The sequence below is a fragment of the Monodelphis domestica genome, chromosome 7 (assembly GCF_027887165.1).
Source record: "Monodelphis domestica isolate mMonDom1 chromosome 7, mMonDom1.pri, whole genome shotgun sequence".
NCBI classification, from domain to species: domain Eukaryota; kingdom Metazoa; phylum Chordata; class Mammalia; order Didelphimorphia; family Didelphidae; genus Monodelphis; species Monodelphis domestica.
In genome coordinates this window covers 247,127,066-247,154,449 of record NC_077233.1, presented here as the reverse complement: position 1 = coordinate 247,154,449, position 27,384 = coordinate 247,127,066, and the positions used below count along the sequence as shown (strand labels likewise).

General features: G+C 38.6%; 1 protein-coding gene and 1 long non-coding RNA gene across 5 annotated transcripts in view; one reads left to right on the top strand and one right to left on the bottom strand.

Annotated features, from left to right (window-relative positions):
* MOB3B (MOB kinase activator 3B) overlaps positions 1 to 27,384 on the bottom strand; it is a 251,259-nt gene that overhangs the window by 45,116 nt on the left and 178,759 nt on the right. For both annotated transcript variants that reach the window (XM_007498097.3, XM_007498098.3), the window contains exon 3: positions 166 to 368. In XM_007498097.3, the coding sequence (XP_007498159.1) occupies positions 166 to 368 (203 nt within the window). The remainder of the gene's footprint in view (positions 1 to 165; positions 369 to 27,384) is intronic.
* The window catches only part of LOC103094964 (uncharacterized), a 20,790-nt gene continuing 9,998 nt past the window's right edge, over positions 16,593 to 27,384 (top strand). The window contains exons 1-2 of one of the 3 annotated variants that reach the window (XR_001623320.2): positions 16,593 to 16,645; positions 24,879 to 24,976. This is a non-coding gene — a long non-coding RNA (uncharacterized LOC103094964). Of the gene's footprint in view, positions 16,795 to 22,711; positions 22,832 to 24,878; positions 24,977 to 27,384 lie in introns of those variants that run through there. The other 2 variants (XR_001623318.2, XR_008913738.1) reach the window with 2 other exon arrangements.

Genomic DNA, 27,384 nt, shown 5'->3' with positions numbered 1-27,384 from the left:
ACTATTCTAGCACCAATGGGACTACTACCACTTAGTGAGAATAGAAGCAACTTCTAAACATAAGAAATGGTTAAATTTTAAAGTGAAAGCCCTTGAAACTCTCCTGGCCCTTTTCCAGCTCTATGAATGGATAAATAAAAAATATTCAGTACTTGTTCTACTTACCAACGGCTCTAGTTCCTTGCGGTCTATGAGGTTCATCTCTGTGACAAAGTAATAGAAGTGTTTGTAGCATGTGTTGACATGGGCTTCTGCACCCATCACAATCACACGATCAAAGTGATGGATGTAGACATGCACAAATACACGGAAAAGACGGCACAGAATCTTCTTGCAGATCTGAAGGAAATTCCTAGGGAATGGAACACCTGAAAAACAAAGAGGATAGATTCATGATGTGTAAGCCTCAATGGGCATTCAAGAGAACCTGATGGATGCATTCATTATTGAAAGGGAGCCATTCTGAACATAAGAATTTCAAAATATTATTTTTTAAAAATTTTATGTCTTTTAAAAAATATCACCTTTTTTTTCTGAGTATATCTCATCCCCACTTCCTGCCCAGTAAGATACGCCTTACAACAAAGAAAGAAACGAAAAAAGGGAAAAGTCAGGGAAACTAGCCAACACATTCTCCCAGTTAAACATACAACAGTCTACACTTGTGATCTTGAATTTCAGCAAAGCAAAGGAGGCACTAAACCTTAGAATTTCAAGCAAAACCATAAAATGCAATTCTATTTGAGATGGTCCTAGCAATCGGTGCTTAAAATACTATTTAAAATCTCATATTTATTTATGTATATCTTTGAGTTACATACAGAAAACATGTTTTACCTCCCCTTTTATCATGTTTCATCTTCACACTCATCCTCATAGAGAGACAAGGGGGTCTGGTGCACTAATCTAAGACAGAGAAAGTATGAATGATTGGCCTGAAATCATCCAGAAGTTGAGCTCAATTATCTTTATTTCAAACTTGGCTACCTCAAAACACAGAATCAGAGACTCAAAGTTACACTTCTCTTTTATATTCATAGAGCTATTAGATTGACTATAAAAAGGGTCTTATTGTTTGTAATAGAAAAAGTAAAGTATACCAAGGAGGAGAAGCATAACCAACCTTTCTACAGAAATGACTGCCCAAAGAATTCAAAGAGCCTCAAAAGAAGTCCAGATGGCTGCTGTCACTGCCTCAAGAGGAATACTAAAGCAATGGTCTAATAAGAGCAAACTGTAACTGCAAAAGCCTGGCAGGCTGAGAGAAATGACACCATCATGGCATTCATCAATGGAAAAAAATGGTCCCCTTAACCTCATACACAACAAAGTCATGAGAAAATGAGGAGCTTTAAAGGACTGTCTGCCCTTTGATCCAGCCATAGTCCTGCTGGGTTTATACCCCAAAGAGATCATAAGGAAAAAGACATGTACAAGAATATTCATAGCTGTGCTCTTTGTGGTGGCAAAAAACTGGAAAATATGATTGTGATACATGTTGATGATGGAATACTATTGTGCTCAAAGGAATAATAAAGTGGAGGAATTCCATGTGAACTGGAACGACCTCCAGGAATTGATACAGAGCGAAAGGAGCAGAACCAGGAGAACATTGTACACAAAGACCGATACACTGTGGTACAGTCGAATTTAATGGACTTCTCTACTGGCAGCAATGTAATGATCCAGGACAATTCTGAGGGGCTTATGAAAAAGAATACTATCCATATCCAGAGAAATAACTGTGGGAGTAGAAATGCAGAAAAAAAGCATATGATTGATCATATGGGTCAAGGGGATATGATCGGGGATATAGACTTTAAATGATCTATTTCCATATTATTAATATTTGCATTAGGATGATCTTGATCAACGACACATGTAAAACCCAGTGGAATTATGGGAGGAGGGGAGAGAAAGAACATGAATTGTGTAACCATGGAACAATATTCTGAATTAATTAAATAAAAATTAAAAAATAAATTTAATTTAAAAAAAGAAAAAATGAAGAGCTCTCAAAATCACATCTAATGGCTATCACCCATGCATGACCAACTAGAACTACAGAGCTTTCAGTGAGAGTATCTATATTTTCAAGTACTTTGCTACAGCATCAGATAAAACAAGAAGATGGTATCACTTTTGAGATTAAGAATGTCATCTTAAGATCAATTCCTACTGATGACCTTAAACAAATAACCCATTTAACTAGCAATGAAATTGTCAAAAAGTAGTCATCAGAAAAAAAGGACAGTTATGCATATTCCACAAATTAGACAGTCCCCAGAACATCAAGCATGGGCACTCGGAATGTTAGTAGTGCTTGGTACATTGTAGGCATCCAAAAAATATTAGTTTTATGATTCATGTATCAGATAGAGTGTTATGAAGATTTGGGCTCAAATTCTACCTCTGACACTGCAAGACAATGAGCAAGTTACAAACTCTAAACCTTGTGTAAAATGAGATAAATAGTAGGTGTACCTCACTGGGTAGGTTGTTTTTAGGATTTAATAAGAATATGAAAGTAAAGTGCTTTACAAATTTTAAAACATGAAAGAAATGTTAATCTTATGATTATTCATCTCATCCTCATATTTTAGTTTTATTTTTAAATTTTATTTTTCAAGCAGCAAAAATCCTCCTCTTCTCCCTCCTTTCTTCCCATCCCCTGCAACTGAATAATTCCCATCTTTTTACATGGAGCTGAGATAGAAATAGAGTCCTGAGAAAAGCTGCTATCCTGATATTCTTTTCTATTTAATGTACTGCAAATTACTGCAGAGGTAGAAGAGGTAAAATTTTTTTGTAGAAGTTGCCTTAGGTTGAAGACCCTGAGTTTCATTAATTTTTTTTAATTTTTAATTAATTTTTTTAAATTTTAAATTAATTTTTTTGGTTAGGATACTTTATGAATCTATTTTTGTCCATGTTATGTTAATTATCCTTCTTTCGTCATTGCTCTTTTCTTTTTCAAAGTAAAAATAGACCAAAAGCATACATGAACACTTGAGCATTGTATTGGTATTAATTACTCTAAAAGTATTCCTGTTAAGCTCTGACTGCAGGATTCCAGTTGGCCTCTTAACATGCTCAACTTTTGCTTTGATAGCCTTATGCTTAATTTATCAAGCCTGGAGTAAACCAAGGTATTTTAAGTATCACCTTTATCCAATAGTTCCTTTTGAATTCCAGATTCAAGTTCAAAGTCTTTTATTTCTTTTTCTTTGGTATAAGTTAAGAATTTTGCATTTATCAGGCAAGTTCATATGTTCTCCTGATATGGTGGAGAAAGCTTATATAAGATAAAATCTAATGACTTTTCAGTGGAATAAAGTTATAATTTGATTTTATAAATATGCACCAAATAATCAATGCTATTTGATTTTTAAAGAGATACTTTGGTAATATCTCTCTTTGACTGGAAAAATATATTCACTTCTATTCAGGAGTGATGCTAATGTATTTAGTGCTAAGCAGAACTACAAGAGGCGTAGATTATTTTCCTGGAAAATGCCATGTTTTGTATCAATCATTCTTGACATTATGTCATTACTGGTGTGTTTAAATGGATATCATGTAGTATTCTCATTATACTTGGATCCATTTTTTTAATATTTGCAGTATGTGATGGATACATGAGTGTAGAACTTGACAATGATAAATAATGGCAGTATAAAAGTTGTAGCACTTTCAAGTAGCTTATTTGACCATTATTTAATCCATAATGAATTGTTCTTTATACCCTTTTTTGGGTACATTCTATTTTCCACATCAATCTGCTGATTTTTTAAAATATATTTTTGAATTTATAAATGTATATTTGTATATCATGTTCTAGCTAGATATTGATGGAAAGTTCCAATGTTATTTAACGGTCTTCAATAGTTTTATAAAACTATTTCTGCCATGGTAGTATTCAGTGCTTGACCTTAAGGAGTATTCCAGGATTGTTTCAACTTTCCTCTCATGGTGCCCAATACTGCAATGGTCATAGAATTTACTATTGCATACAGTTCCTGAATTTATAATCTTTGTCAAATATTGTTAGAAAATGCATTTACACAAGATGATTACAGCAGATGATGGATATTTTTAATTATTGTTTTTGATACTACTGACCTTTGTTTGGATTCATGTCATTGAACTATAAAAGTTTTCTAAAATTCCATTCTGATTATGCTCACCTCTGCAAAATTATATGAGGCATCTCTTTTGTTATAAGATGGGATTGAAGGAATTTGTGCTAACTGCAGATTTTCAGGTCCTTTGGGTTCTTTCACTTTTCCTCTTTAATAAATTTTGAATTCCTTAAGAACAGGAAATGACTTTTTCTTTGTAATCAGAGTCTAGTATTCAGAGGTCTCAAATTCATCAATCAGTTAGGGGATGTCAGCCCCAAGCATGTGAAGTTCCCTGGCAGAATAGGTAGACAAGAACAATTTATTCCATAAAGGTGGCTAAAACAGATGCTGTGAAGCACCTAGAGTTTGGTCACACATCCATCCAAGATGCCAAAGTTATCTACTGCATCCTGGTCCATCACCAGTCTTCATGACTTGTGCTTTGCTACTGGACTTTGATGATTCTGGAAGAGAATAAAGTTGATGACTCTGTGCAACTTTGCCTCACTAAAATTCAATTCATGGGCAAGGCAAGACATCACTCTGATGAGGTCATTGGTCCTCTTTGAGAACAAAGGAGAAACAACAACAATCTCCAGTATTTAGCACATTGTCTGGCACACAGTAGGCATATAATAAATTCTTGATGACATAATTTGATTCAACTTCTGATTCATTCCCCAATATCTGTTCATTTCAGTGAATCAAAATGTCCTGCCTCCATGTATATAATATATTGTTATGTATTTTACAGCTGAGGATACTATTGACAAAAATAATATGAAATACTTGTCTTAAATTGATAAGATCTATTTCTTGTGTTACTATGATATACTACTGTGCATAATGAAGACATTTATATTTTTAGTCACTTTCATGCATCCTTTGAGTCCATCCCCTTTAGTGGCCCGTGCCATAAAGCTTTAAAGCATTTCTTACAAGTCGGATATTGCTATTTCTGATTTGTTCTGATGCATTTTGCCATCTTATGGTACCAGAACATGAAGGAGTGCCACTCATTGCACCATTCTACTTATCAAGTTAATCTTCACAGTGGTTTTGAGTTAGATCAGTGGACATCCCCATGCCTATACCCTGTTTATTTCTTAGACTCAAGGAAGCAGTTTACTCACACTGACTAACCTAATCAGTGGTATCAGTGAAACACAATTAGTAAGTACTTCAGGGCTCCTACCAAGCCTTCTCAGTCATTGTTGCTGCCTCACAGTACACAGTCCCTGTTGGATTATTATCCTGCCTGGCTTTCTCTGATTTTGTCATTTCTCTTCAAAGCATGGAGGACGGGTTATAATCGCTGTCATTTTGTTCTTCACATCTTTTTTGATGGGCTTCAAAATGGAAATTGTCTAAAGCTAAGTCCCCATCCTTTTACTATTATTTTGTATTTAATATTCTATAGATTCGTATATAGATAATATATATATATATATATATATATATAATTAAATGACTTATTAATTATTGTCATTATCATTATATAGAGCAGAGGTGGAACATTTGGTCTAGTTCAAGTATGGATTAGTCTTCTATTGTCAAGGCTGTGTTGATAATATTTTGTTACGAAATAAGCATTATCAGACTTACTATTAGCCACGGCTGCTACTTCTGTTTGGGCCCTAGAATAGAAAACCTTACGTGCTCTTTAACTGATTCCAAATCACATGCTTTAAAAAAAACAACTCTTACCTTCTGTCTTAGAATCAATATTGATTCTAAGGCAGAAGGGGGTTTCAATAACTTTTCCAGGATCCCAGAAAGTGTTTCATGCTAGATTTGAACCCAGAACCTCCCATTTCTAGGTCTGTCTCTCTTTCATTGAGCCACCTAGCTGCCCCCTCATATGCTTTTTTTAAAGCAGGAAAAATACTTTATATTAAGGCAATTCTGACCAACTTCAACACTGATGAAATAATCAGACATGACACTATAAAACGTCTTGTGTTGTTCTCCAGTTGTATCTTATGTATTAAGTTTAACTTTTCTAATCTCTATATTAACTTCTTCACAAACAGGGAGTGTATCTCATATAGGTCTTGCAACTCCCATAGCTCAGTGTATGCAGAACACCTTATTTTTGCAAAGATTATTCAAATGCTCCTAATCAAAGATGGTATTGTGAGCACTGCAACTGTCCTCAGAATACTATAAAGCTTCATGAAGTCTATAGCAAAAAATGAATTATTTCTGGAAAAATAAAGGGGATGGAAAAGTGCATATTGCCTATATCACGAGGTAAACCTAGAAGGGGAAGTCCATTAAGTTATTCTTTCAAGAGTCATTGTGTTCTCTCTCTCTCTCTCATTAGATATGTATCTAGATCTATATTAATAAACAGAGATAACAAAATGTCTGTAAAAAGAATGACTCAATAGATTGTCTTCCTAAGAATATATCATAGCCCACAGATATTCCCTTTTCATCTACTCTATTTTTCTAGTGTGAATGGTTTTAACTATCTCTCATTGCTATGGATTTCATTGAACAGACTGAGAGAAATATCTAAGCTCTTTCTATATATCTATATTTAGACAGAAATATACATTTCTTAGACAAATATTGCAGATGGACAAAGAGCTGGGTCCAGAATTGAGTAGTATAAGGTGATTAGTCTGGATTGGAAATTATGTGATACTTTCAAGGATTTAAATTCTTGCTGCTGTAAAATCATATTTTTAATTTTTATTTCTTTTAAAAATTTGTATTTTATTTGATATGTAATAACACATTTTCATGTCTTCCCAAGTTATATGATCCAAATTGTCTCCCTTTTGCCTTCCCTCCTCCTTTCTTAAGCTGGCAAGCAATTCAATCTGGGGTATGCCTGTATTATCATGTAAAACATTTCCATATTGTTATGTTTATAAGAGGGCAATCATATAAAAGCAAAACCCCCAAATAAAAATCCAAATAAACTAAAGTGAAAAAGTATAACTTTGATCTGCATTCCTACTCCAACAGTTCTTTCTTTGGAGGTAAATAGAATTCTTTGTCAGAAGCCCCTGTGGGTCATTGCATTGCTGAGAGTAGCTGAGTCTATCACAGTTGATCATTCTATAGTATTGCTGTTACTGTGTATAATGTTCTCCTGATTCAGAAAAACATATATCTTTAACACCAATATTCTCTCAGGGATGCTACAAACTATGAAACATTGTGATCCCAAAAGGATGAAAATTATAAGTAGTTCAGAACATAAAGATCCATGGTGTATGTAAGTAGGCTAAACATAAATAAAACACTTATTCAAGAAATGATACAAAAGACATCATTGAGAATGGGAATGAATGAGAATGGAGGTGGACCAGTAATACAGAATGACAGAAAACAGAAGGACAGCACAAATAGGCAATTTAGGATTCTAACAACAGTAAAAGAAAGTGAGCACATTGGGTGGATGCCATAAGAAGGATTTACAGCATAACATGTAAAAAAAATTTGCAAAAGTTGAGAAAGTGCACAGGAGCTATAATTTACGTAATGGAAGGAAGAATCATATCTATCCTGATGAAAGTCCAGATCCATCCATACTACTCTGAAGTGTTTAGAAAAGTGCTAGGAAAACAGCAGAAAGCAAGATGTACTTGATGGTTTTTGTTTGTTTTGTGGGTGGGTGGAGGGGCTGGTCTAGACCTTTGATTGCATTGATATAGGGAACTCCAATGAAGGATCTGTGCCTACCCATGCAGACTAACAGCTGTGCAGCAATTTATGTTTGCAGAACTAATGTTTAAATGAGTTGCCCAGGGGTATAGCTAGTAAGTGTCTGAGGCCAGATTTGAACTCATGAAGTTGAAGCTTCTTAACTGCCTTCTTTAATACCTGTTAATTAAATGAGCATAAGCCAAAGTGTAATGGTTTGGTTTGACCCAAGCATAAATTCAACACCTCTTACTGATACACTTTTTGAACACATAGGTTATAATTTTCTGGTCATCCTGGTAAAGAGCTCAAAACCAACAGACAAAAGACATGGCTCTAATCTCAGATCTGCAACTTACTAGCTATAGAGTATTGGATAAGTCACTTCTTTGGGGGTCTCAATTTTCTCATTTGTCAAATTATAGAGTGCTCTATGTAGGTGATAAAATAAATAATCTCTAAGTTTTTCTTCCAGTTATAACACTTTGGGGTTTGCACAGTGCTTGCATGGAATAGACTGTTAAGATTTATTTTGATTTTGTATGAATAAGATTTTCAAACAATATCTTCTTCTATTTAATATCAAAATCTTATTCTCCTCTTGTTTCAGACAATACTGCAATAGTTAATTTACATCCACTATTTGATTTATACAAGTTAATGGCAAACAATATTAATGGTTTGGCTAAAAGTTTCTAATATTTTATGTCTAAAGTGTTTTAAGTTAAACTTTGCCAGGAAATGAAAGTCATCCAGCTATCTTTTCAAACAGCTCTGTGCATGTAAAAAGAACATCTCTGATTTGAAGAATTATTTATTTATTATTTATAATAAGGTCTCATTTTGTGACTTAACTACTGAGGCAAGCATTTTAGCTCCAATTGTAGGTTAGGGGATATTGGGCCATCAGGAATTTGGCAAAAAACATATAAACATACATTTAGACTTATTCCCCCACATCCCTAGTCATTCCCCATTATACCCCCAACAGAGCACTGTTGAATTCACGAATGTGTCTATTAGCCTTGTTCTAATGGCATTGCCTTTTTCAGTGATAGTGGGAAACGCCAAATGTGAATTAAGACAATTTCTCAGGGACAGGGTCATGACCGCCTTAGACTATCTGGAGTCACAGCTTGACTAGGAATGGCAAAGCTGCAACGGGAGTTCTCCCCATCCTCTATTAATTTACATTCTTATGTGTCCATAACTATTCTGGGGCCCCATTAGTACAGAATTCCATCATAATTCCTTGGCAGGGGACAGGAGGTATCATATTGATTTGGCACTGAGCTCTGACTGGATCATTTCCCCCTAGCAGAGTTTGATAAAAATTCCAGTAAGTCTCTTGCCTTTATTCTTATGCCTTCTTCCTCTTTTCCTGCTCTGCTTTTCTGTCCTCTAAACCTTCTGATCTCGACCTCAAAATCTCCTCTTCTAGCCTACCCTGTAAGTAAAATAATTTACTCAAGCCTCTGGGCACTATTTCTTTTACACTGTTTACAAAGTCAGGAGGAAGATGTGACTACCCACTCAGAGAAAGAAGAAAAAGTCTGGGTCAGATGGCTACAATGAAGAAAAGACTCAAAATGCAAAACATGACCAAGGATCAAGTTGTAGCTGTTTGTGCATTCTCTCTCTTTTTCCTTCTTTTTTTTTCTTTTGAAAAGAAAGTAAACATGTCTGAATGAATAAACGAGCCTTGGTTAAGCCCTGGACCTTAAGCTGTTTGTGTGTGAGGAGAGAAATTATTGGAGAATTATTTCTGGTAACTGGGAGTTCAGCCTCTCAGGGCACCAGAGCGCTGACCAAGAATGTGCCAACTCATTCAAGTAGCTGGCAAATCTTCCACGTCCTACCCTGAATTAATCTGCATTAAGGTCTTACTGATTGTTGGCCGGAGCCTATGTCTAGGGAATAGCAAAGGTGAAGTATTCACCAGGTCATGTTGGTTCTCCCCTCTCCCTCCTCCTATTTCATGCTATTCTATCTGGCAGTATTTCAGAAAGAAGAGTTTGATAAAAAGCCAAGAGAGAAGTGTGGTTCGGTTTTTAATTCCTTAAATTCATAAGCTCTTAGCTTCTACGATGATAGCTCTGTCTCATCGAAGAGAGAGAGAAAAGGAGGGGGGCTGGTGATCTTTTCTTTGTTCCAAGTAGTGGAAGAGATCACCTACTTCTCCCTCCTTCTACTGTCTTTGATGAGGCAGAACTGTGATTATGGAGCTGATGCTTTATGGATTCCTGGAAGCTGAAGAAATGTAATATAAAGAGCATATCAGTGCAAAATGGTTTGAAGAACTTCCACCTGCCCCAGGACACAAATGAAACTTAATCCACTCAGCTGATCCTTTGGGGGACCTGAGAATATGTTATTAATGGCATGAAATGTCCATGTTCCTCTTTAAAACTATTATTTATGTCTGAGATTGTCTGTTGAGTCCTTTGTCTATTGAGCTCTGAATTATCTGGTACACATGTGAAAATCCCTTTATAAGTCATAAAAATCATTCATTCACAATAGCTCATAAAAAAATCCAACAACCCCCACACATGGGACAGTTCTCCTTTGGCAAGGGGCTGAGAATATTCCTATTCTAAAGTAGTCTCAAAACATGTTACAATTTAGCAAGAAGGAATAGAAATGATAACTTTGAAAAATAGGCACCCCTCCCTCTGGATTTACTCTCACCTCTTTATATGCATATCTACACTTTCTGCCTCTTTTTTCCCTTCTTCAAAAGAAAGTAAAAAAAAAAATTCAGAGATGCCTTGAGCTATCTATCACTAGTGAAAATTCAGCTGCATAGAAGCAGCAGTCCTTCCAAGCAGATGTTTTATGTTATCTTTGTGTGCTCCTCAAGGAAGTGTCTGCCCTTCTTGCCAAGGAAAATAGTCCAATGTAGTGAGATTTTTTTCTCTTGGCTTAAAAAAAGGGAAGAAAAAAAACACATCAGGGCTGACAGACAAATGGTTAGACATAAACTGAGCTTCTATTCGATTTTGTTGCACTCCCCAACCCATTTTATCACACTGTCTAGGCCAAAAAGAGGAGAAATCAGGCTCATTTGTGATTATAAATCAAACATGTCAGTACTAGTTTCAGTCCTATCATTTACCCAATGCTCATCAGTCATGTCTGGGAGGACACTGACTGAACAATCTCAATGGAACTTTGTTACCCTTCTCTTCCTTTTTCACTGACCTGTCTCATGGTCATCCTCACAATTGCCTTTCTTTCCCGTATTTTCATGCCACGAGGTAGGCATAAAAGATCAAAGGAAAATGACATAAGGAAAAAATAGATTTTGGAGTTTTAGTGGCTTGAAGATTCAATCTGAATCAAGGATATCACACAACAGTCAAAAAAGTTAATGTAATACTGATGTTTTGTTGTTGTTGTTCAGTCATGTCCAATTCTTCATGATCAATATCCTAACCCACAGGTATCCATGGGGTTTTCTTGGAAAGGATGATAGAGTGGTCTGTCATGTCCTGATCCAGTGGATGCTTTTATCAGGCAATTAGAGGTTATGTGACTTGCCCAGGGTCATGCAGCTAGGAAGTATCTGAGGCTGGATTTAAACTCAGGTTTTCCAAGCCTGATATTCTAACCACTTAGCTACCACTGTTTCTGATGTTTATATTAGACTATATAAATAATCACATTAATAATTGTACTACAATCACAAATTGTAATGAGTAAGATTTTTCTACTTAGCATGCTTGTATGTCTCTATGTGCATATGTGTACATAACTATTTTCTGGGACCAAACAAAGCAACCTGTACTTAACAGTTTATTAGTCAACAAGCATTTAGAAGCTAGCACCTACAGTGTGTTGGGCACCATCCTAAGCGTTGAACATAGAAAGAAAAAGTTCTAGTTATCAAGGAGCTTCTAGTCTCATGGAGGAGATGACATGTGAACATCTATGTACAAATAATTATGGATGCAAGATAAAATGGAGATAACTGAAACTGAAGACAAAAATTAACCTCTCCCCTCTCACATATGTGTGTATATATATAAATGTATGTACATGTCTTTATATACACACATGTATATATAGAGACACACATACACACACATGAACACACCTATATCTCTATATCCATCTAGGTAGCCTCACTGAATTCATCTATGATCAGTCCACACGTAGACTGTGCTCATTTCTGGGTACCATATTTTTAATAAGGAGATTGGCAAGCTGAGGCATATTCAGAGGAAGATAAGACCAGATTGGAATGTGATTTGAGAATAATTGGAGAGAGGACTGAAAGGCATGACTTCTTAGAATTATTTGGAAAAAAAAAACTCATCTTTAGCCTAGAGGAGAAAATTTGGAGTGGGAGGAGACAAGGATTATTTTTGTCTTCAATATCAGTTGGTTTTCTCCAATTTGTCTTCTATCTGTGATTATTTTACTTAATTACTTAAATGTTGTCTCCCCCATTAGACTAGAAGTTAGATAAGCTAGTTCTTAGATAAGATCTCTTAGATAAGAGGAACTTCTTTTTTTTTTGCATGCTCAGAACTTGAGAGCTCTTAGCACACAGCAGGTGCTTGTTGACTGACTGATAGATTGTTAAAGTATGCCTTACTTTGACCTAAAAAAGCAGACTTGGGAGTAATGTGCAGCAGTTACCAAGAGCTCTCCCACAGAATGGGCTACCTTCAAAAGGCCTGGGTTCCCCCATCAGTGGAAATATTCAGATACGTAGGGACATTATTTTAGCACATTCATGATGCCATTGGTCCTCTCCAAAAACCAAGGACAAACAAGAGACATGGTAAACCAATTCCTGTTCATGTAGCCTCAGAGGTCCCTTCCAAGTCAGATATTTTGACTCAGTTAGAATCCCTGGGAAGGTATTAACTATCCACTGAAGATTAAAAACCACAATAAGGGAAATTTAATCTAGTCTAACACTGCTGAGCTTGCTTAAAAGTAGAAATAGCTAATAGAAGAATGAACCAGGAGTGATTCTAATGAATATTTCTTTTACTGTGAATCCAGTTTAGAAGCACAGCTTGTGAAAACTGGGCTTTCCCATCACAAGTCACTGCTAGATTTTGAACATTACTCAAATTACAGTATGATTTTTATGAGGATGATGTATATACCCTATGGAAATATTGTTAAAGAATTCCCTAGTATCAACAACAGTCATCCTGGAGACCAAGAAGGGTTATCTACAAAAATCAGTCCATGCCTTTATAACAAAAACTGAAAAAAAAAGCATAATCAATTCTTTCTTTTATTTTCCTGCTACATTTCTACTGGAATATTAGAAATGTTATTCTTGAGTAATTAGCCAAGATTCACTGTCGGGTGATTTTCAGCATATTGTGTGTAATCAAGAATGCAGTGATGAAATCAAAACTATCAATAAGCACATGAAAAAGTGCTCTACATCTCTTATAATCAGAGAAATGCAAATCAAAACAACTCTGAGGTATCACCTCACACCTAGCAGATTGGCTAACATGACAGCTATGGAAAGTAATGAATGCTGGAGGGGATGTGGCAAAGTGGGGGCATTAATTCATTGCTGGTGGAGTTGTGAATTGATCCAACCATTCTGGAGGGCAATTTGGAACTATGCCCTAAGGGTGATAAAAGAATGTCTACCCTTTGATCCAGCCATAGCACTGCTGGGTCTGTACCCCAAAGAGATAATAAGGAAAAAGACTTGTACAAGAATATTCATAGCTGCGCTCTTTGTGGTGGCCAAAAATTGGAAAATGAGGGGATGCCCTTCAATTGGGGAATGGCTGAATAAATTGTGGTATATGTTGGTGATGGAATACTATTGTGCTCAAAGGAATAATAAAGTGGAGGAATTCCATGGAGACTGGAACAACCTCCAGGAAGTGATGCAGAGCGATAGGAGCAGAACCAGGAGAACATTGTACACAGAGACTGACACACTGTGGTACAACTGAACACAATGGACTTCTCTTCTAGCAGCAATCCTGGACAATTCTGAGAGTCTTATGAGAAAGAACACTATCCACATTCAGAGTCAGAATTGTGGGAGTAGAAACACAGAAGAAAAACAACTGATGAGGATATGATTAAGGATGTAGACTCTAAATGATCACCCTAGTGCAAATATTAATAATATAGAAATAGGTCTTGATCAATGACACATGTAAAACCCAGTGGAATTGCGCATCAGCTACAGGAGGGGGTTTGGGGAAGGGGAGGGAAAGAACATGAATCTTGTAATCATGGAAAAATGTTCTAATTTAATTAATTAAATAAAATTTCCCAAAACTTGGAGGGGGGGGGGAAGAATGCAGTAATGAGATGAAGAGAAAAAGGAAATAATTTAGAAAAAGAGGAACTGAAGAAAAGGATGGTTTGATCTAGACTGGAGCGGCAGTAACACAGGCATTTCAGAAAGGAACATTAGCTGACCAGAAGGAAGTCAGTTAAGAAAAACTTGGGAACAGGAAGTAAATATTCAAGGATATTTTTTATCCAACTAGAAAGAATGCAAGAAATTGCTAAAGAGGAGCTGTAAAGAAGTCAGATAAAACAGGCTACTCTCTCTAAACCCCACTGTACCCAGATTAGGAGAGTTGTAGAAGTGGTAGTTTTGATATGAAACCAAAGGGTTGGTTGGTTGTGGCTTAAAAAGGAAGGAAGGAAACAGTGCCAGACACTGTGTTAAGGGCTTTACAAATACTACATCATTTTATCCTCACAAAACCCCCAGGGAGATTAATGCTAGTATTATCCCCATTTTATATATGAAGAAATTGAGGCAAGTAGAAGTTAAATTACTTTCTCGGGGTCGCACAGCTAGTAAGGCTGTATTTGAAGTAAGGTCTTCTTGATTCCAGGTTCAGTTATCTATCCACCAAGCATCTCTACAAAGGGCTGAGTATATGCAGTGCCCTATGTCAAGAATGAGTTGGTTGACCTAAGGATAAAACATGGGGGCAATTACAAAGGGCAGATCATGGTGTTAATCTATAATCAATTCAACGCTGTGTAACTGAAATGAACTTAACTTTACCTAACCATGTGCTGTATTAAAGGCTCATCATGAGGTCAAGATGGCATGCATATAGCACACATAGTCTTGATAAGAAAAAAATGAACTATTTTACACAGATGTAAATAATTTTATGCATTTTTTCAATCAGAAAATAAGGCAAACCAAGTTCAAAGAGGCTTAACAAAAAAAAAAAGAGAAAGGAAGATAAGTCCTGTAGGAAAAGCGCCACTGTTAGTTCATGATCTTTCTGGTCTCAAGTTCTCCTTTCATGCCTCATCCAGAAACACCACATGTATTTCTGTTCCTCGGTACAGTTAGTCAACAAGCATTTATTAAGTTCCCAATAAATGCCAAGGCTCTGACTAAGCACTAGAGATAGAAAGAATAGCAAAAAAACAAAAACAAAAACAAAACAAAAACAAACCACAATGTCTGCCTTCAAAGAATTCATATTCTAATAGAGGAGAAAAATATATGAACAACTATGTATATAAAACATATATGTGGTGTAAGGGAGAGATAATCTTAGAGGGAAGACACTAGCACTGGGAGTTGGGGAGGGAGCACCAGGAAAAGTTTCTTGTAGAAGATGGGATTTGAACTGTGTCTTGAAGGAAGCCAAGGAAGTCAGCATGTAGAGAAGAGGAGGGAGGGCATTCCAGGCATGGGAGATAGGTAATGAGTAGGCACAGAGTCAGGAGGCATGTTTTGTGTACAAGGAGGCCAGTGTCAATGCTTAGAGGGTCCTGTAAATGTAAACATTTTGGGAAAGATAGGAAAGGGTCAGGCTTTAAAAGACAAAAATAATTATCTATTTGATTTTTGGAGTAATAAGGAGAGACCTCTTAGACTTTTTTGAGTAAGAAGGTGACATGATCAGTTATGTACTTTTGGAAGATCATAGTGGAAAGATCATAGTGAGGAGACACCTAAGGCAGGGACAAGAACTTCTATGCTCAATTGTTACAGAGGTATAAAGTGATAAGGGTTTGCAGAAGTGGCAATGTCAAAGAAGAAAAGATAGTGTATATGAGAGATGCTGTTAAGGTAGAAGCAACAGATCTGGGGACAGATTGGACATGGGGAGTAAATGCAAGTGAGGAATCAAGGATGCCATCAAATGGTGCCAAGAACCATGGGATTTTATAGTTGAAAGACATCTAGGATATTATCTAGTCCAACTCATTCATGCCATGAATTCTAATCCATTCATATTAACTGGTTTAATCCATTCATACATTCTAATCTAATCCATTAATACTGTCTAGTCCAATGTATGGGTTGTGAGGACTAGCACCTCTAGTATGAGGAAGTAAGCCCTTTTCAGGGCTGCTCATCTACCTTTGGAGTCTACTCTACTCTGTGACTCCACAATGCTGTAACATGCAGTGACCATAGCTGGTAAACCATCTTGACAAATGGACTAACCCAGGTTGATGGTAATCAATGGGCCACAAACTTTTTGGTGAATTATGGGGGAGTCTACCCAAACATTTTTGTTAAACTTCTTCCATTGGAATAGAGAGAGGAGAACAATTTGTTCCCACAATTGTGAAGGCACTGTGGAGCACTTAGAGCTAGGTCAAACATGGAAGATGATGAGGTCATCCACTAAATCCTGAGCCATTATCAGATGTCCTGACTTTTGTCTTGCCACTGGACTTTGATGACTGATGAAGCTGATGACTGTGTAACTTTGCCTCACTTAAATCCAATTCATACACAAGTCATCACTCTGTGATGTCATTGGTCCTCTTTGAAAATGAACAAACAACAATATAGTCTAATCCATTCAACAATTGGGTCCTGGAGAAGAAAAGTGGCTGGCTTAAGGTCCTACAGCTTAATGGTACAACTAAGGCCATAATCCAAAGCTTTTCATATTCCAAGTCTACTTCTCTGGAGTGGATGTGGGTAGGCAGAGAGAAGGCAGGAAAGATTCCATGGGAAGGAGCATCCATAACAAAATTGAAGAATGAGCACAGAAAATTAAGAAAGGTGGTAATGAATCCAATCTAAGAGCATGGTCTAGAGCTTAGAAAGGACCTCAGAAGCCATATAATTCAACTCCTTCTTTTACAGATGAGGAAACTGAGAATATTGGGACTTGTTCACAGTCCCATATATTACAAAGTGTCAAAGGCAGAATTTGAACCCAAGTCTTTTGAACCCAGACCTAGTACACTTTTCACTGGGTCAATGAAATGTGAATGGCTGAGTAGATAGATGCTTTCCCCTGAACTCTTCTCCATACTTTAGCTAGGATTTATACTCAATCAGCTATCTACACAAAGCAGATGGTTCTACTTGGAAAGAAAAGGTAAATCATTCAGAAACTACCCCTGGACAGCAACAGTACAGAATATATAATCTAAGAAGAACTCTGGCTTGATTATTTGTCTCTATGAACTTCTTGGGAAGAAAAATGGATATGGGAGGAAGTTCCTAAGAAGGCAAAAACTAATGTAACAAATTGTCTTCAGAAGACATTTAAATCCCACCTTTACTTCCAGTTCATTAGGACTGAGGTAGTATTGCCAAAGACATTACTGGCCTTTTGTATTCTATATAAAATCAAATGAGACATACATCAAATTACATTTTGGGCCAAGGGATCTGAAAGAAAAATAATTCTATGGCCATTTGTACTTGTGGTTATAAGCTGGGATGAAGCCAATGGAAATGTTTAGGAAGGAAATAGTACCAGCTGAAGGCTGAATAGTTCATGAGTTAGTAACCTTGAACAATATAGTCAGTCAGTCAAAAAACATTTATTAAACACTAGGCACTGTAATAAATGCTGGAGAGACAAAGAAAAGTAAAACAAAAACAAAAATGGAAGTTTAGAGACCAGTTTTGAGTCTAGGATCTGTTTTTCTTAGCCAGCTGAGTCAGGATAATTCATTTATCTTTTGTTCCCTCATTTATTCTATCTACAAAAGAAGGACAATAGTACCTATCCTTCCTTCAGAAAAGAAATGTTAGGGAGACGTGAAAATAGCAGGTGTCTCTTCAATGTTTCACCCCTGTGGTGAGTGGAGGGCATCCCTTTTCTCAAATAGTCATAAGAGGAACTGAATGGTGGAATGTCAAAAATTAGCAAATGCACTGAGGCAGGTGTATGGTGATTTCAGTTTCTCACTGCTTTTTGCCCTTGAGGGGCAATTCCTATTCACAATCTGGGGACCTAGGGAACACAGAAAGACTGGGAAGTGAACTGTTGTAAGTGCCTTTGTTACTCAAGCTCAAAAATGATAGAGAGGTAGTCCTTTCTCAAAGGCAAAAGGAAAAGGAAATAGGAAACCATGAAATCACAAGAACATTTTCAGAGATCTTAATGTTGGGTTGCTACCTGTGACAATCCATATTCTTCTATATGTGGCAAATAGAAGCAATGGTGGAAGATCTATCTAGATGATGCTAGATCATAATCCCTATAGAAACCAAGACACTTGGTGGTCCTATACTCTGAAAAGTTAATGGTCTGGAATCAGTTCTGGATAAGAAGAGAGAGAGAGAGTCCTATGCACATATTAAAACATATATTCTATATTAATTGTCATAAGTAAGAGAGCAGATGAAGTTGTTCTGCAGAGAGATGTAGATGCAGAGAAAAGATTCTATTCAACATCCCTATGATCTGCCCTGGGGTGTAGGGCTTGTCGTGCCCTCCTAGGGCAGCTCTCCAGCCTCTGACCCTCACCTGACACCCAGCTCTCACTTGTGGCTCCCAGTAGCTGCTAGCATGTGGCAGCGGCCACACCCCGGGCAACGGCTTCGACAGGCCGTCCAAACCTTGTGAGGGTAGCCATCAGGTTGTCGACCCCTGGTGAACCAGGGCTTTGCTCACCCAGCATGTGAAGACTGCTTCGGCTGAACAGATGGAAGAAACCAACAAGAAGGGTCAACGGCTGAGAGGGCGACGCAGCAAAGCACTGTGGAGTGCTTAGGGCGTGTTGGAGCAAAAAAGGGCAGCACGGCCATCCAATGCAGCTGAGGAAGTCTCCAGACGTAACAATTTTTTGTGCCACTGGACCCAGGCTTCCAACGCCGAGAGAGTGGTACTGTCTCTGTGCATTGGCTTTTCCACTTAAATCATTTTCACGCACAAGTATCTTTGTGCACACTCATCTATCCTAACCCCGTTCTCCCTCTTCAAGACCTGCGGCGATGGGGGAGTGGTGACGCAACAGGTGGAGGTGACCACTGGCAGTTGTAGTCACGATCCTACACGTAGGCTGCCCATGGACCAGTGGTCACTTGGCCCTGTGGGCAGCAGGGATGTTCAGCAGCATCCTGGGCGACTGAGCAGCCCTCTCTAGGACAGCACTGCTCACCCTAATCAAGGGAGGGGACTAGAAAAGCTGTCCCAAACATTGCCTGCCCTACAAACACCCGGTCAGCACACCGCAGCTGGAAGGTCATCCCTTTAAGCGGTCGAAATCAAAGAAAAAATACAAAGAAACTCCTACTAGGAGCATGGAACATCAGGACATTACTTGACAGAGAGAATACCCCAAGACTTGAGAGAAGAACAGCTCTAATGGGTAAAGAACTGGCGCGATATAACATCAACATCACAGCCTTAAGCGAAACATGCTTACCAGAAGAGGGATCACTCAGCAAACCCACCACTAGATACACCTTCTTCTGGAAAGGTAGAGCCTCACATGAAGACAGAATCCACGGTGTTGGCCTGGCCATCAAGACCAGTTTGCTCAAACAGCTGCCAGTCTTGCCTGTGGGCATCAGCGAGAGGTTCATGAAGATCCATTTGCCTCTCGGCAATGACCAGTATGCCACAATCATCAGCGCATATGCCCCAACACTGACCAGCACAGAGGAGACCATCGAGCAGTTCTACTCTGACCTGAGTGCCGTCCTGCACTCAGTGTCCACAAATGACAAGCTGATACTACTGGGAGACTTCAACGCCCGCATTGGACAGGACCATGAAAGATGGAAAGGAGTACTCGGCAAACACGGCATGGGCAAAATGAACAACAACGGCCTACTGTTACTCAGCAAATGCTCAGAGTTCGAACTCACCATCATGAACACTGTGTTCAGAATGGCGAACAAATATAAAACAACGTGGATGCACCCAACATCAAAACAGTGGCATCTCATTGACTACATCATTTTACACTGGCGAGACATCCAGGATGTAAAGATCACCAGAGCCATGAGAGGAGCTGAATGCTGGACAGACCACCAATTGGTTAGAACGACTCTTCAAATGCGCATTGCACCTCTTCAAATGCGCATTGCACCTCGCCATCCAAAATGCGCCCAGGCAGTTCGCGCATTTTACAAGTTGTCTTAGAGATCCATCTTATTTGCAAACATTCCAGTCCTGCCTGGACGACAAGCTGTCTGCCAAGGGACCACTCACTGGAAGCTCAACCGAGAAATGGAACCAGTTCAGAGACGTAGTGAAGGAAACATCAAAGGCAGTCCTAGGCCCAAAACAACGCAACCACCAGGATTGGTTCGACAAGAACAACACTGCTATTGAAGACCTATTGAGCAAGAAGAACAAAGCCTTTATGGAGTGGCAAAATAACCCAAACTCTGCTCCTAAAAAGGACAGATTCAAGTCTCTCCAAGCCACGGCACAGTGTGAGATCAGGAAGATGCAAGACCGATGGTGGGAAAAAAAGGCAGAAGAAATCCAGCGGTTTGCTGATACGAAAAACTACAAACAATTTTTCAGTGCCCTCAAGACTGTCTATGGGTCATGAAAACCCACCACCACTCCCTTGCTATCCTCTGAAGGTGACACTCTCATATAAGATAAAAAAGGCATCAGCAACAGGGGGAAAGAACACTTCAGTCAGCTTCTCAACTGACCCTCTTCAGTTGACCAAAGCGCCCTTGACCAGATCCCCCAAAACCACACCATTGAACAACTTGGCGTCCCTCCTTCAATAGAGGAAGTCCAAAAAGCCATTAAACAAATGAGTGCAGGCAAGGCACCCGGTAAAGACAGGATCCCAACCGAGGTGTACAAGGCCTTAAATGGAAAGGCACTCCAGGCATTCCACATAGTGCTGACCAGCACATGGGAAGAGGAAGACATGCCCCCAGAACTCAGAGATGCCTCCATTGTAGCCCTATACAAGAACAAAGGCTCACGAGCAGCCTATGACAACTACAGAGGCATCTCACTACTCTCCACTGCTGGAAAGATCCTCGCCCATGTTATACTCAACAGACTCCTGTCATCTGTTTCAGAGCAGAACCGGCCTGAATCACAATGTGGCTTCCGACCAGATCGTAGCACCATCGACATGGTCTTCATGCTGAGGCAAATGCAGGAAAAATACCTTGAGCAGAACGTGAGTCTCTACATTGTCTTCATAGACCTGACAAAGGCATTCCACACAGTGAACAGGGACGCATTGTGGGTGATCCTTAGCAAGCTCAGTTGCCGAGCAAAATTCATCAAATTGATCGAGCTCTTTCATGTCGACATGACAGGGGAAGTCCTATCTGGTGGAGAGACTTCCCATTGCTTCAACATCTCCAATGGCGTGAAACAAGGCTGTGTCCTTGCTCCGGTACTATTCAACCTATTTTTCACCCAAGTATTACGACATGCTGTGATGGATCTAGACCTGGGCGTCTACATCAAATACCGACTGGATGGCTCACTATTCGACCTTCGCCGCCTGACTGCAAAAACAAAGACAACAGAGAGACTCATCCTGGAAGCTCTCTTTGCAGATGACTGTGCTCTCATGGCCCACCAAGAAAATCATCTCCAAAGCATTGTGGACAGGTTCTGCACTGCAACAAAACTGTTTGGCCTGACTATCAGCCTCAGCAAAACAGAGGTGCTGTTCCAACCTGCATCAGGGAGGCCAACGAACCAGCCGTGCATTACAATCGACGGCACACAGCTTTCTAACATCAACACTTTCAAATACCTGGGCAGCACCATTGCCAACGATGGGTCCCTAGACCACGAGATCAATGCCAGGATCCAAAAGGCCAGCCAGGCACTCGGGCGGCTGCGCTGCAAAGTCCTCCAACACAGAGGTGTAAGCACTGCGATGAAGTTCAAAGTGTACAACGCAGTGGTCCTCAGCTCTCTCCTGTACGGTGTGAGACATGGACACTGTACCAGAAGCACATGAAGCAGCTGGAGCAATTCCACCAACGCTCTCTCCGGCCAATCATGAGGATCCGATGGCAGGACCGAATCACCAATCAGGAAGTCCTCGACAGAGCCAACTCCACCAACAGTGAAGTCCTGGTCCTCCAAACCCAGCTACGATGGTCTGGACACGTCATCCGCATGGACCCACAGCGAATACCAAGACAGGTATTCTATGGTGAGCTGTCAGGCGGACTCAGGAAACAAGGCCGACCAAAGAGAAGATTCAAGGATCAGCTAAAGTCCAACTTGAAGTGGGCTGGCATGACACCAAAACAACTAGAACTCGCTGCCTCTGACAGAAGCAGCTGGCGAGCCCACATTCACCAGGCCGCCACCACCTTTGAAGATGAACGACGTCGACGTGAACGCTGACACCAGGCCACACCCACACCTCCCATAATAACTGGCGTCCCAGGCCCCATGTGCCACAAACTCTGCGCCTCAGCCTTTGGACTCCAAAGCCACATGAGGGTACACCGTAGATGAAACTGCACAAAGACAATAGTTATACTCGGTCACCGAGAGACTACCACTATACTATATACTATATGATCTGCCCAACAGCAACAATCAAGATATAAGGACAGAGACTCAGGAGATCTTAGCTCTCAGTGGGGGTAACAGCACACCATCCACCTGAGTTACCATTGTCTTTGTGTGCTCATGGGACCACAGGACAAGGGAGTCACACTTGCATAACTAACAAAGAGTCTGACTTGTGATCTTTTGAACATTTATACCCTTTCTTGGTACCTCCTTACCCACAGTGTTCTCATCTCCTAAGAGGTGTCATTGAGTAAAAGGGAAAATTCCACGTGATGGGCAAGGGCAAAGACACAGAGGGAATAAGATAACTGAATTCTCCACCAGGTATCCCTTGATTCAAGCTACTAGCCAGTCAATCAGTCATTCAGTCATTCAGTCAATCAATAAGCATTTATTCAGTGCTAGCTATGTGCCAGGTACTGTGCTAGGTTTACTAATATTGAATAGAAAGGGGTCTTTAGGAGTAGTTAATCAATGGATGATCTGGATGGATGCCCAACTTTAGCAACCACAAGAATACTATGATTAGGAGAGTTTGCTAATATTGCATACCTGAATTAAATGAACTATGCCAAGACAAAAGTTTGCTAACCTTGCATTCCTAACTGTAAATGTAGGAGACCAAGCTAAGTGTTGGGTACACAGTAACTACCTGATATAGAGGCAAGTCAACAAGTGGTCAAACATGGGGACACTTATATCAGCTGCCTAGAATTTAAGTCATTTTTTTTAGTTGTATCTGACTCTTTGTGACCCCCTTTGAAGTTTTCTTGGCAGGAATACTGGAGTTGTTTGCCATTTCCTATTCCAGATAATTTTACAGATAAGGAACTGAGGCAAAATGGGTTAAAGGATTTTCCCAGGGTCACATAGCTAGTAAGTGTCTAAGGCCATATTTGAACTCTAGTCTTCTTGTCTCTAGGTCCAGCACTTTATCCATTATGTCACCTTGCTGCCTTTCTTGAACTGCCCATCCCCAGAGACCAGCAAATGGTCCAGTCCTCATAGAACGAATAACATGACATACCTTGTTTTGCCAAAAGTTTCAGGAAAGCATCACATAAATGATCTAGGACTCCTTTCACTAGTGCATTGCCCCAAGATGTAGCCTACTTTTGTCATCCCGTAGACAGTTGGTATAACAGAAAGAATATTGAGCTTGAAGTCAGAAGATTTGAGTAAAATTCTAGTCTTTGCCACTGCTGTATGAGCTTAGGCAAGTCACAATCTCTAACATTCTAGAACCTCACCTGCAAAATCTATATCTACCATCAATAGTGCCCTTCAAAAACAAGACAGGAAAAGGGGGGAAATCAGAAAACACAAAATGAAATGAATATAAAAATGAGAGGACAGAAAGTATTACAATTATACACAGGCTTAAAAGGATAACTACTCATTTGCTTCTTGCTAATAGGCTACCCATACACATTTATGCATGTATACACATATATTCTATTTATCTTAAGTTCACCTAAGCTTTTTCTACTTCTCATCCTGTATTGAGTCTTAAAAGAAAAAAAAAACCCATAGCATCTAGTGAAGTAACAGAAATCTGGTTTCATTCTGTTAAGAATTATTGAATGTACAAACAGACTGCCATTAAACCTATTGACACAATAGTTAAAATATTAACTCCAGTCAAGTTTTGAACTTGCTAATTCAACAGATCCCACCCACATTATTCTGTAAAAAGGCCTGGAACAACACCTGCAATTTAATTTAGAGATGCCTAAATTCACATTTGTCAAGATATTCAGAACAAAATAAGCAGGAAGAGTCTTTAGAATTCAAGGTCCTAGATTCATATGTGCAGATTTAGGTTTGAAAAAGACATTATATGTAAAATACTCCTTATTTTACAGTCAAGAAAATGGAAGCTCAGATGCTTGCCCAAGGACAGACACGCCTAGCTGCCAAAGAGGACTAGAACAAGGATCTAGTTCAACCACCTCATTTCTCAGTAGAGGGAACTAAAGCCCCAAAAGTTAAATTCCCAAGGCAACACAGGGCAGTAAGTAACAGAGCTGAGATTTGAACCCAGGATTCCAAATTCAGAAGTTTTTCCACTTTTCAATGAGATATAAGGACCAGTAGTGGGGAGGGATGGTAAGAACTGTGAATATCAGAAATGAAGTGAGAACTCTGATCATATCATTATGGAAACAATTTAGCAGCAGCAGATCCAGAGTTCTTAGAGATAGTCATTTCCATTCCCAATAGCAATTATTACCTCTCTGGTCATTTCAGACAATGTCAAGTAGTCTCAATAAAAGGTCTCTTAGAATCTTAATTTTAAAATATATTGTTAATATCTTTTGTTCCTATATCACTTATGTAATCTATTTTATTCCTTTTTTCTTGTTTCCAGAAATCCACCCATATTATGAAGAATAAAACAGGGGCAAAAATATTCCAAAGCCAAAGAGTAGTGCTCCACACCTTTGGTCCTCTGCCTCTGCAAAGAAGGTAGGCATGTGTTGGGGGTATAGGGGATGCTAGCTTCCTTCTTATGTCTCTTCTTTAGGACTGGTCTTGTTGTCAATCATATTGTGTGTGTGTGTTCCTATATATAGCTGTTGTTTTGGTCTGGTTACTCACTTTTAATCATATTGTGTAAGTTTTCCCATGCTTGTGTCTTTTACCTAAGGATTGTTTTCTTTATTCAAAAATTTTTTTCTAGAGATGGCGCCAATAATGAGAATTTCAGTTCTATACAATTTCCAATCTAGCAACAACCAAGGAAAACCATTTTTACCCCCCCCCCAAAAAAAAGCTCCGCATCAAGTGTTAGCAATAAGCAGATTTATTCTTCTACATGTAGTAATCATTTATTTGGCTACGTTGCAATACATTTCAATGTAAAGAGTGCTAAATTTAGAGTTTTTGTAGCTAGGTTTGAATCCACGTTCTGCTACTTTTAAACTGGGTGACCCTGAGAAAGTCACATAATCTCTCTAAGATCAAGTCTCCGGATCTATAAAATGAGGAGACTAGATTAATTTACATCTAAGGTCTCTTCCTGATCAAAATCTGTCATCTTGAATGAACTGAATTGTGGAAGAAAACGTGAACTACTTCTCTCTGTTAATAGTCTAAAGTGGGTAGAGTAAGACAAGTCAAGCCATAGCTGGCACTTATCTTCTGTTTATGCTAATGAAACTCTCAATATGACTGTATAAACCAAAAGAGCCAAGTAGTTGACTTAAGCATCATTAATGTCTCCAGCTCCTATGGCTGCAGGCACACAGCTGCCCTATAATCTCTTCGAAGGGCAGGCTTCACACACAAATGGAAGATGTCAATTCAAAGTGTTCTTCCCACAATCCAAAGTGAACTGGGGAACTGCTAAGGACTTGACAAATTTTCCTATTGATTGTCTTCTTCACTTCTATTTTTATTTATTAATTATTTGTTTTTATTGGTATTATTATTAATAATATATAATAATATCTTAATATATTATTAGTGCTTTACATAGTTTGACATGAGAATGATAAATGCATCTCTGCTAAATAAGCTGACCTCCTTTGATAGTGAGCATTAAGGAGTGGGTGAATGTTACCCTATTTTCAGAGGGAATCCCATCAAATAGTTCTTTGCAACAGGCTAGATGTGAAATTGGGGCCAAGAGAGCTACAATAATGATGCATAGAGAATAGGGATGGTCTGAAGCCTGAAGGCAGCAAAGCCATTGTTCATATTGCCATGAGGGATCTTTTACTTTCTTTTTTTTTCCTTTAGAAATGGAAAAATTGCTAATATATAAAGCTGTCATAGCAACGATAGACTTACTTAACTTGGTTTCAAAGAATACAAAATTAGTGTCCTTAGCAAGCCATTTAGCAAGGCACCTCTGTTTGACCCATCTTCTCCAATGGTCACACAGAGAAATAATGTATATCTAAACCCTCCCAGTCCTTTATGCCTGAAATCTAGTTAAAATAGGCAGACACGCCCTTTGTACAGTGAACCTGGAAAGGTATGCATGGTGTTTGAAAGATCAAAGCATTCCTTTCTTTCCAGTCTTTAGAGCAAAGCTAATCACCTCATAAATCAGAGGAATTCGGTTCCTAAAATCTGAGTATTTCCATGCTGAACTCAAACCCATAGTTCCACAGCTCTAAGACTAAAGCAAGATAATACAGATCATGCATACATTGCCTTAATAGAACATAAGGAAAACCTAAAAATACAAAAATGAAGTTAAAAATCTCTTCCCAGCACACTGAATGTATGCTTCACTTTAATGTAGACTTTGGAGACCATCCAAAGGGGTTATAAGAACATTGTAAAATAATGTCATTGATGCAGTGGTTGTTACAATATATGGTATTAAATGTGTGCTTACCTACGACTGAGTGTGTATGTGTGTGCATGTTTAATTCCTAAAGCAGAAGTTCTTAGCCTGAGGTCAATAGACTTGGTGGGTTTATATATATCTTTGACTTGACATTACTTGCCTTCAATATTCTACATTCTAGTCAAAAGAACTTTCTTGATTTATATGATATATATATGTATAAAGATAATTGGATTTCAATTTAATCAGCTTCCTTTTATAATCCCAAATATTTTATTTTATATATTTAAAAACATTATTCTGAAAAAGGCTCTTTAGATGTCACCTGACTAGCAGAGGTATCTATGGATGACCAGGAAAAAAAAAAAGATTAAAACACCCTGCCCTGAAGAACATTTTTGTTTATTTAATGGCTGAAAACAAAAAGAAGAAAGTCATCTCAGATTGCCTAGGGAATTGGTGCTTTTCAAGAAAAAGTAAATATGAGAACTCTCTTCAAGGATCTGAAAAGCTGTCATGTAGAAGTGAGAGCACACCTAGTTCAGTTTAGTTGTACAGGGCCAAACCAGAAGCA